At 37.0% G+C, this 11640-nt stretch overlaps 1 protein-coding gene across 1 annotated transcript in view; it reads right to left on the reverse strand.

Annotated features, from left to right (window-relative positions):
* The window catches only part of LOC127630775 (cadherin EGF LAG seven-pass G-type receptor 3-like), a 59093-nt gene that overhangs the window by 3642 nt on the left and 43811 nt on the right, over positions 1-11640 (reverse strand). The window contains exons 23-35 of the mRNA XM_052108542.1: positions 10836-11016; positions 10574-10741; positions 10013-10139; positions 9638-9844; positions 7357-7531; positions 7163-7275; positions 6908-6987; positions 5248-5374; positions 2800-2916; positions 2565-2662; positions 1796-1917; positions 1074-1247; positions 121-309 (exon numbers count right to left, since the gene is read on the reverse strand). Coding sequence (XP_051964502.1) covers positions 121-309; positions 1074-1247; positions 1796-1917; positions 2565-2662; positions 2800-2916; positions 5248-5374; positions 6908-6987; positions 7163-7275; positions 7357-7531; positions 9638-9844; positions 10013-10139; positions 10574-10741; positions 10836-11016 — 1878 coding nt within the window. The remainder of the gene's footprint in view (positions 1-120; positions 310-1073; positions 1248-1795; positions 1918-2564; positions 2663-2799; positions 2917-5247; positions 5375-6907; positions 6988-7162; positions 7276-7356; positions 7532-9637; positions 9845-10012; positions 10140-10573; positions 10742-10835; positions 11017-11640) is intronic.

The following is an 11640-nucleotide window of genomic DNA, read 5'->3' on the forward strand; positions in this document are numbered from 1 at the left end:
GTTAAATACTTTCATTTAGTTTTATTTTTTTCTATGAAAATAAAACTGGCATGGGCCTCATCTGTCTGTGAACTGAGTGTGTTTAGTATTATACTTTGTCTGTATAAATATGTGCCTCACCCTTACGGTGTCTGTGTGTGAGCCCATTCTCATCCCCACTGGTCAGCGCTGCATCTGGCTGATTGTTATTAGCTGCATCCTTGCTGTAGTCGCCCCCTAGGCGGCGCTCTGAACCCCATTTCTGTAGAGAGTGCGCCTCGCACCCTTCCAGCGCTGGCCAGTAGGAGAGCAGGTCATTGCCATCCATATCTGATACATAAACAGTTTCATACACTAATACTGGAGCATCACACAATTAAAGGGACAGTACACCCAAAAATGAAAATTCTCTCATTATTTATTTAGACTTTCTTTCTTCAGCAGAACACAAACAAAGACTTTTAGAAGAATATATCAGCTCTGTAAGTACATCAAATGCAACTGAATGGTGATCAGACATTTGTAGCTCCAAAATTCATATAAAGGAAACATAAAAGTAATCCATAAGACTCCAGTGTTTAAATCCATATCTTCTGAAGTGATATAATAGGTGTGGGTGGGAAGTCCTTTTTTACTTTAAATCTCCACTTTCACTTTTACATCTGAAAGTCACATGTGGTGCCTGTTTAGTTTCACTTTCACATCTGAAAGTGAAATTTTAAGTTGATATTTAAAAAATGTGCTTTTTAAAGTGAATAAAAAAAAATGACTTAAATATTGTTCTGTTTCTCACTTACACCTATTATATTGCTTCTGAATATATGGATTTAACCACTGAAGTCATACTTAAGGATTACTTCTATGTTTTCTTCATGTGATTTTTGTAGCTACAAAGGTCTGATCACCATTCACTTGCATTGTATGGACCAACAGAGCTGAAATATTCTTCTAAAACTCTTCATCAGAAAAAAGGTCAGACACATCAGGGATGGCATGAGGGTGAGTAAATCAATAGAGAATTTTCATTTTTGGGTGAACTATCCCTTTAACAAGTGTTTTGGAACTCTTTTGGATTTAATAGATGATGTTGGTACCTTTTCCACCATTGTGAGTGGGCTCTGTGAGTAAACGTTTGCCGTGACTGGTCCGTTTGAAGCGCCGCTGGATGCGTCCACGCAGATGGACATTGTCCTCACTCTCTGAAGATGGGATGGACAGACTCCTCTCCTCTTCCAATGAGAGGTCAGAATCTGAGTCAGAGTCTTCACCTGTGAGAGAGAGAGACAGACAGACAGATGCAAAGAGAGACAGGAAATTATGAATGTGCACTTAGAAAAAAATCTTTCTTTTTTATCTTATTTAGCTTTTACTGTACAGTACCTAAATATAATCAGAAGGATACTTGAGAAGCAAAATTTTGTAAGATTCTAAGGCATCTTTTCAAAGAATATTTCTAAAGTTTTTAAATACATCAGGTTTTATTTCATAAACCTCACATTATTTTATTAGTTTTATGCTTTAACAATTGTCAAAGATGTAAAGAAAATAAACTTTATTCAAGATATGTTCTCTCAAATCAAGTCTAACTATCTTCTGAAATTTTGCTTCTCAAGTTAATTTATCTTGCTTATGGATGTTTAGATATATGTACTTAAAAACAAGACAAAAATACTGATTATAAGAACCAAAAACCATTAATGAATTAATAAAAAGATTTGTCAAAGTAGACATACTCATTAGAAAAGACAAGACCTTTGCAAGTAAAGAATTAAGAAGTGTGAGTTGCTTGTGTGTGTGTGTGGGGGGGTATACGTACATGCATGCAGGTTATTGTGTTTTAGTGTACCTCCATTGCGGTGGAACATTGCCACGTCCAGGTCAGTGGCTCCTGTGTGAGCTAGATTGTGTTCTAGAGTCTGCCGTGCCAAGAGATTCTCCCTGAGAGCAGCAAAAGGCAAAAAATAGATCAAGCTTTCAATTTGCTACATGTATAATGCAATTCTTACATCCTCTTTCACAGTTCAATAAACAATCTACAACAATGCACAATAGTAAACATTGCATGACAGGCCTTTCAATTCCATTCCTGGGCACCACTGTTCGACAGATTTACAGACAAACTCATTACAAGGCAATATTTGCCCTCTGGTTTTGCTTTTCCTTTATGAAGGCATGATTTCTAAACATTTAATTCTATGTTAAGTACTTCAATTTAATAAATGCATTAACAAAATTAATGTCAATAATTGTATCTTAGTTTTAATGCAATATGCTTACTTCAACCTAGAATCTAATATCTATAAACATATCAGATCTGATGTCACAAAGAAAACATTCATTCTAGGGTATTTTTTGCCACTTTTATGGACATTATTTAAAATAAATATTTTATTGCATATATGTAATAATTTGTGGCTAAAAGTATAAAATAAGGGTTAAATGCCTGTGCATGTAGCATATGCTGTACAGTACACTGTACATACATAATGCAGAAGAAAAAATATGTGTAAAGTAAAAATACCATTGACACTGTTTGTATTTGTTTGTTTGCATACTACTGTATATGTGTTTATATTTTCACAAACCTTGCACTGCTGACTGATGAGATGGTTGAAGTTCCAAGTGTGATCTGGTGTAATCCGCTCTGTTCAAGCAGGGAGGCGCTGTTGTATGGGTTTTGGCCCTACACACACAGAAATCCACATGCTTATTATCACGCCATGAGGGCAAATACCTGTATATGTTTGGTGTGGAGATCTGTGAGAGTGACTGTGCCCTGTGTGAGGGTCATATGTTAAATGTATGTTTGTTCATACTAACAGAAATCTGTGGAGGTCTGGGAGGCTCTTCGCTGCTTTTCTTGCCCAGACAGGCCAGTTTCCAGGCCTCCTGCACCTCCAAGTTTAGTACTGTGAACACCAACATTATGGCCAAGCCCTACACACACACACACACACACACACACAAATTAATGTAGAAGAGTAACATTATACTGTCCAGACCATTAAACTCTCTATGATACAATTAACAAAGACTACTGTGTAAAACTAAATATCAAGACCAGATCTTATTAAACTTAAAAAAAACTTGCATTACAACACAATAAATCACATGATACCAAACATCAGTGATGAGAAGCAGCTTCGCTACAAATAGCTTAACTGCATTTATGAGCAGTTAGTAGCTTCGCTAGTTTTTAAATCGAGTAACTTTTCAGTAGCAAAACAATATTTTTGACTAGGTAGCGGCATAGCATTGAGGAAAGCTACATCATGCCTTGTACCCAGTGTTTACTATTGCCAGTTTTGAATAAAAACTAAAGATGTTCGATCACAAATTAATCGCTCATCTGAGTCGGTTCATTAAAATGTATTGGTCACACGTGATTGGAAAGCAGTCTGTATCGGTTCACGATTTGAGAGAAAGCTTGCGTGCGCGCTGCTGAAATATTTGTGTGTGCTCTCACTTGCCAGTAAGCTCACTGAATATTTTATTGCACGAAAAATAAAAATAACGCTGTTGGAGTGGACCTACAATCAATGGAAACCAAACCTGCAAATGCGTCCTATCGTTTGCCAGTGATGAAGAAGGTTTTTATAAAGTGTAAACCACCCAAACCCGCACACGCGCACACACACACACACACACACACACACACACACACACACACACACACACACACACACACACACACACACACACTTGTTGTGTTTCCATGTTTTATGGGGACTTTCCATAGACATAATGGTTTTTATACTGTACAAACTTTATATTCTATCCCCTAAACCTAACCCTACCCCTAAACCTAACCCTCACAGAAAACATTCTGCATTTTTACATTTTCAAAAAACAAAATTTAGTATGATTTATAAGCTGTTTTCCTCATGGGGACCGACAAAATGTCCCCACAAGGTCAAAAATTTCGGGTTTTACTATCCTTATGGGGACATTTGGTCCCCACAAAGTGATAAATACACGCTCACACACACACACACACACACACACACACACACACACACACACACACACACACACACACACACGCTCATGCTCTCTCACACACACAAACACATGCTCTCTCTCACACACAATCACACACACACACACTTTTTTTTAACTCTTTTCCCCCCTTTTTTTCAGGAAAACAGTGTAGAGGCTTCATTTGACTGATAGAGCAACATTTGGCTGCATGCATGTGAATTGGACTCCGCTTCTCTCTGCTCTGCAGTTTCAATAAATAAAATAAATAATTTGTAATAATACATTGTTTGTTGTGAAGTTATTTCCCCTGCATGAATCCAGCAGAAGACAACTTGCAAAGTCCTGCATAATTGCATATATATCCTGCACAACAGTCCTACAGGAAGTTTGAAAATTATATTTTAAAACCCTGCAGGGATATAATTCCTGCATGTTTTCCTTCATAAAATTCCTGCAGGTATTCCTACAGGAAAATGAGCTGAAAATCCTGTAGGAAATCTGCATAATATTCCTGCAGGATTCCTGTACGTTATTTTTGTAAGGGCACACACACACACACACACACACACACACACACACACACACACACACACACACACACACACACACACACACACACACACACAAGAAATGTGGCCTCTGATGATATATCCTGTAATTCTGTGTCTAGCTGCTGTATTTCTGTATTGTAAAGATGAGTATATAGATGAATAGTATACTGTAAATACACAGAGTTTTTATACAGGAATGTGCAAATTAAATTATGTTTAAATGGGTATTGGTTTGTAGAGGTAGTAGTATAAATATGAAAAATAAAATTTTTAAATAGTGACTTTAAATTCAAAAACATGGGTTTAAGTAGCATGTCTAAATATGAATTTACATGTTTTTTTTTGTTTTTGTTATTTTATGTGCACTTGTATACTGTAGCTATACTTAGCTATAGCTATACTTATGTATTGTATTGCATTAAACTTGAATATACTGTACCATGGCTTTGATAAGCATCATGTGAATAAGTCTTTTAGATGCTTTGTCTATGGCGATATGCTCTGTACACCTGCGTTTAAAAAAAATATGAAGTAGCTTAAATGTAGCAAGCTACTTTTTGCGTGTAGCTTGTAGTGTGACTTGCTACTTTACCTGAAGTGTAGCTTTTAGCTTAGCTTAACTAATATTTCTGTTGAGTAGTTTGTAGCTTAGCTTGCTAAATGTTTTTAGTAGCTTGCAAAACACTGCCAAACATACACACAGATACACAAAATCAAGACTATAATTCTTTCTTACCTGCACGCTACAGAGCACAATGAACAGGTAGTGGAATGCCAGGACACTGTTATTAACAGCCATCAGACCAAATAACCAAACACAAGTACTCAACAACAACAAGAGGAAGGCACTGCGGATAGTAGAACTGAGAGAGAGAGAAAAAGAAAATAAGAAGAATTAATGTAAAATTAGTGCTGTCAATTACAATGTTGATTACAATGTTTTTTTAATCAAATTGATTACATGGTATGCAGATTAATCAATTAATTAATTGCCTATATAGCAATATTTTCAATATATTGTTTTCTTTATTTAAATATTATTGATCATATGCCTATCACTGGCCTACAGTCAACAGTGATCCATTTTAGAATTCAATTTAATCTCAATTAAGTTTAATCTTTTAAAGTTTTATGATAGGTGAGGTTGAGAAACAGATCAATATTGAAGTTCTTTTTTACAATAAATCTCTACCTTTGACTAGCCCCAACCAGTAGGTGGCTGAACGTGAAAGTAACTTCCACATCAGAATGTTAAAGTGAAATTGGCAGTGTATATTTACAGTGAAAAGGGACTTACATATTGATCTGTTTTTCACCCTCACTTATCATATAAATTCTGAAGATATGGATTTAACCACTGGAGTCTGATAGGGGCCTTTTTTGGGGGCCTTTAAAGTTCTAGCCACCAATCACTTAAATACAGATCGGAAATTTTCTTCTAAAAATCTTTGTTTGTGTTGAGCAGTAGAAAGTCATACACATCTGGGATAGCATGAGGGTGAGTAAATGATTTGACTGGTTTTCAGCATGTCTAGCCATAAACGCTACGTTTTGGGATGCTGTGTCAAGTTGCCATAAACTTACGATTTTTGTTAGGGTGGAGGTGGCACCCCTTACAAAACAAATCTAAATTAGCCACAAATTTGCCACTTTTTTCTCGCAGCTCTTCACCGGTAGTGGTGTACCTCTGGCAAACCTTTGGCAACAATAGACAATTTGCCAAAAGTTTGCATGTGAAAATTATCTGTGGCAAATTTTTGTAAGGGTCTTCAAGCTTCAATTGCTCTACTGGTATGAAAATTACTCATTGCCGTGGCATGATTAAATGTGATTTTCTTTAACACATTATTTTTTTATATAATTAATCGCACTGAATTCATGCATAAAATTGAAAGCGTTATGTATAATAGATGTATATTAAGTCAATAATTTTGTACTGAAAACATGTTTGACACTTATGTACTGCCAGCTTCAACTCTAGACTCTAGAGAAGATCCCTCTGTCTCAATCAACTCCTTAGCTCCCTATGTCATGACTCAGTATATTGTGAACATGAATTCGGGCACTGGCAAGGGTGTTCATCCACTGAGCATTGGGACACTTATGACTCAATCACCTGCGACACAATAACGAGTTTGCACATTGAAGCGCAGCTGTTATTGATTAACAACGTCGCTGTAAAAAAAAAATGTGTTGTTATTGGCCACTCTTTATTTTTACATGCAAATGAGCTTGTGATTCACTGCAGATGTTTGTCAGAAGTTTGCATCTCTTTAGTGGTGAACCCCTGGCAAACCTTTGGCAACAATGGACAATTTGCCCCATTGTTTGCCGCAAAAGCTCATTTGAATGTGAAAATGATCAGTGGCAAATTTTCAGTGAATGGTTATACTCACATAACAGGCAGCTTTTTTATCTCTTTCTGAGTTGGGTTACACATCATACGCAGGACCACTAAAAACATTCCACCATTCATCTGTAATACAGTGAAAAATTACTGTACACATCCATCCAAAATACAGAGAGAATAGAAAAGCTACATAAACATCCCTTAAATACATTTAATACACCTAGCCACACACACACACACACACACACACACACACACACACACACACACACACACACACACACACTCAAGAGCATAATACCAGTATGACGACGCTAACTGGTCCCGCAAAACTCCACATGAGCTTATCATACATGGAGATCCAGCAGAAATCTGGATTACCATATCCGTCTGGATCCAACCCCACTGCTAGGCCTGCAACACACATAAAAGTCACAGACCATGCCTATATGAAAGCATATATTAATTTGTGTGTGTGCTTATATGTGCACATACCTGTAATGATGGCAGGAACTCCCCAGCCAATAGCATAGTAGAATCTCATGGCTCCATAGTTGATGTTTCTTGCTTCTGTCTGCATGCGGTAAATGTGCAGAGCCTCCACAAACAGCCACGCAAAAGCCGACATGAAGAAATAATGGAGCAGTATCGCAACCACCGTACACATAAACTGTAATAATTAGAGAGCAGGAGACAATGAACAGATCAATTAGAAAAAAGAGAACAAAATCAGCATATCACGAAAAAAAAAATGCTGTTGTGCATACATGGGAGAAATGTACAGATTACAGATGGAGTAAGGCACTGAAGACATCCCCAATGTGTCGGAACTGGGGGCTAGAGGTTAACACATGTGCTTTGACTCATTGAGGTGCTCAAATGGGTGTTGTGAGTTTGAATCCAGCTTGCAACATTTCCCGATCCCATTCCCCACTTTTCTTAATTCTTTTTTGGCTACTATGTAATATGATATGCATCATGGTTTCCCAATCTATTTGATTTTTAGAGAAACTGATTACAATTTCAACTTTAGCCACTATTAAGCTATAATACCAAAGTCTTCAAAATGATCAGTTTTCTCAGTGAAAATTCTCGGACATTCAGCGTACTGCTTGCCATCAAAACAAAGGCACACCACAGACTAGAACGCACAATGACTTTCGTATGGCAATCACTGAAATCACTCCAGAGACAAAACAGACACATGGTTTCCATTAAAAATCAAAAGTCATGCAACTTGGTAATGGTGAGTAATTATGTTAGTTATATCAAATTGTTATTGTATGTTAAACAGAAGTCCCCAAAGTAAAATAATGGGTACCACTGCTATAAAATAAAAAAAAATGGAAGAAAAAAAGAGGATCTAAAGACTTAATCAATAGACCAAAGCAAAACTCATTGTCTGTGAGAGAATCTGAATTATGAATGAACAAGTGCACTATTTCACACACCCACATCCCAGCACAGCGGTTGAAATGAATGAACTCAACAGTAACTGGCTTTTAGTGTAAGTGAGTTGCACACAAGAGAATTATGTCTATTAAAAAACAGTGTTAATGAGAGAGATGTGCACATGTCTGCCTGAGGAAGAGAGACAAAGGGACAGTAAGTGTGTCTGTTTTTCAGGAAACTTCTTTTAATAATGTCTGAGCACAAGCTCACAATGTAGTTTAAGTGGTTTTTCAACCATACTGTACTAATGGCTGTAATGTCTGTTTCATAAGAACACAATTTACATTCAAACTGCCTAGTATTTTATCCTGATCCTCAACTCTCTTTCTATTGAGCTTTTCACAATCTTTAATACCTGCTGTTACACATGTCTTTAAATGCTGTAATGTGAGGTCATGGGGGAATTCAAAAATAATTTATTGCACCCATTATATGATCATTTTTTGATTAATTATTACTTCCATGATCTATCAAAAATGTACACAAGCATCTCTTTTTATAAAATTAATTTTATACTTTGGACTATACTTAAATACTCAAGACGCAGTGCTATTTCAGCACTGATTGCACCTGTTTAAACTAGACTGGTGGTGGTTAGTGATGAAAATGCAGCTTTTTGCACTGAAATACCACGAGCAAAAATGGCGCAACTGTTTAGTGAATTCACCCCTTTCACATTGAAAATGTGATATTTTTCATATTAACCTGGATATAAACAAAGTTTTTGGATTTTGAAAATGTAAACAAGGAAACGGTATTTAATAGGACTTCAAAAATGACTTATTAAAAAACTTAGTAATTATTATTTAAATGTAAGCAAATTTGTGACATTGGCAATGTTAACTCCTTTGAATGAAAGGTCAGATTTCCTTGGGACCAATGAAGCACAAAAGAGGCTCTTTGGAACATTCTCAAACCATTCTGGAAAACATCGACCATCAGGTTTTGCACAAACATGTGTCATCCATGATGCTCGAGTGCATAATGTTATTTAAAATGAAGGACATCCAAATTCTAAGAATTTCTAAACTTCATGTAAATTTGCATTTCAACTTTTCACTCAAATTGTTACAGTATGTTGACATTATAATTTGTCATAAAAAAAAAAAAAAAATCTGTATTAAATTAGAAAAGAAAGCAAAAAAAGACATTTCACAAAATATATTTTCACTAATTTTAAACTTTTGGGCCCTACTATATTAGTCTACTTTCTGCTGAATGTAAATTGTGTTTGAATGTCCACACGTGTGTTTTTGTATCTTGAAGGCCGCCCATACTTTGTCTCCATCACTAACACACACATACTTCGTGTTTTGTCTCTGACCTGTTGTTCAGTCTGGTTGATCCCCAGCACGTATGTGAGGTGGGAAAGGAGAGTAGCGGCAGCCATGTTGGAATGAATACTGCGTGTGTTTGATTTCAGTCCCCTCAGGCATGATAAAACCAGCACAGTTAGCAACAATGCTGCCATGGAAACGGAGAGTGAGGTGTACGTTACAATGGCAAGGGTTTCCAGGTCACCCTCTAACTGCTGCTTAGCAAAGACAGAGACAGAGAGAGAGAGAGAGAGAGAGAGAGAGAGAGAGAGAGAGAGAAGGAAAGAGAGAGAATAAAAAGGTATAGAAATTAAGTGTGCGTAATTTACCTTTTATATGTGTGTGTGTGTGTGTGTGTGTGTGTGTGTGTGTGTGTACTTTACCTCTCTTTGTGAGCTGTCCATAAGGACTCCAAAGGTTCCAAGTCTGTGACACTGACAGCGAACATGTGATGTGTTTCTATAGACCACACTACAGTCTCTCACAGTCCAGCAGCCCCCTACTGAAACACTGCACACATACGTTCAAAGAATGTGTTCACAATTTATACTTTACGACAATATATATACAATACAACAATATGTTTTCTTTAAAGTATTCAAATTCTACATTCAGACGGATGTCTTTGGCCATTTCATGAGTGCCACGTTTTTAAGATGGTATGTCAAGTTAAAATCAGTTTAGCCTTTAAAAATGTGTCTTGAGACCCCTGCATTCTGTTCCATTCTACTGTGTTCCATATAGCTGTCTTTGAACTGTTAAGAGTGGTTTCACAAGGTGCCTAATAGCAACTGGGGTTGGGCTGACTGCGGACTCGCAAAAACAGAGAAAAATTCCTTATTACAGAATTTATGTACAGGTATGTTAAAACACAACTGTTTGCACATTAAAGAATATAAAACACTGTGGAACATCCAGATCTTTGTCTGAACACACACACTTACGGGCTGCTGTGATTCCACTGCACACAAAGCGGTTTGCTGCGATTGCTGGTCTCCAGCAGCTGAAACTCCAGCAGGACCGGAGTGTCTAGAAAACCCTCCACAAACGTCTGGTTGTTATACACAGACACACTCACTACAGGGGAATTCAACACAGGGTGCCTGGGTAACCTGCGGAGATGAGACACACACCCACCATTAGAAAGAGAATCACACACATGACTCTGGAGAGGTTTGTGTTTTATATACACACACACACTCTTACCTGACGCCGCGGCGGTCTGTGTGGTATTTGGGGGGGAGTGCAGCCCCCAGGCTCCGATAGATGAGGATAATGACAATGGTGACAGGTGCCTCTTGCAGTGCCAAAGACCGCCGTGCAGCCGTCACTTCTACCGTCTGATTGGCCAACAGATTCACAGGGCCAGCTGGAGATGGGGCTGAGACTAAACACAAGGTATGACTTATTGCTTAATAATGTCTTTAAGTGGACATTAAGAGTGTGAGTGGGTTCACTTAGCTAAAGTCTGGGAATAAAACTGTCCCCAGAAGTAAGCTAAATCTGACAAAACCTCCCTTTGGTGACATTCAGGGACATCATCAATTGGAAAAACAAAACTAAAAGGAATGTTCCGGTTTTAATACAAGTTAAGCTCAATCGACAGCATTTGTGGCATAGGGTTGATTACCACAAAAAAAAAAATCCTTTTCTTTAAAAAAAGCAAAATCAAGGTTACAGTGAGGTACTGGAATGGAATGGAAGTGAATGGGGCCAATTTTTGAACATTACAATACTCACTGTTTCAAAAGTATAGCCACAATACATAAAGGATAAGCATGTAAACATGATTTTAGTGATATAAAATATCTAACAAACCTTTACAGTGTAAAGTTATAGCCAATTTTACAACTTTGTTACCATGTCGATGTCAAAAAAACCTAAAACAACTGTAAAAAATTATGATTTAAACAACTTTACATCTCAAATAATACACAAGTTTTAACAGAAGAATTAATGCAAGTGCTTTTATAAAATGATCAAAATGTTCAATAATAAGTTATTATTTATT

This window comes from Xyrauchen texanus, chromosome 37, assembly GCF_025860055.1.
Source record: "Xyrauchen texanus isolate HMW12.3.18 chromosome 37, RBS_HiC_50CHRs, whole genome shotgun sequence".
Lineage (NCBI taxonomy): Eukaryota > Metazoa > Chordata > Actinopteri > Cypriniformes > Catostomidae > Xyrauchen > Xyrauchen texanus.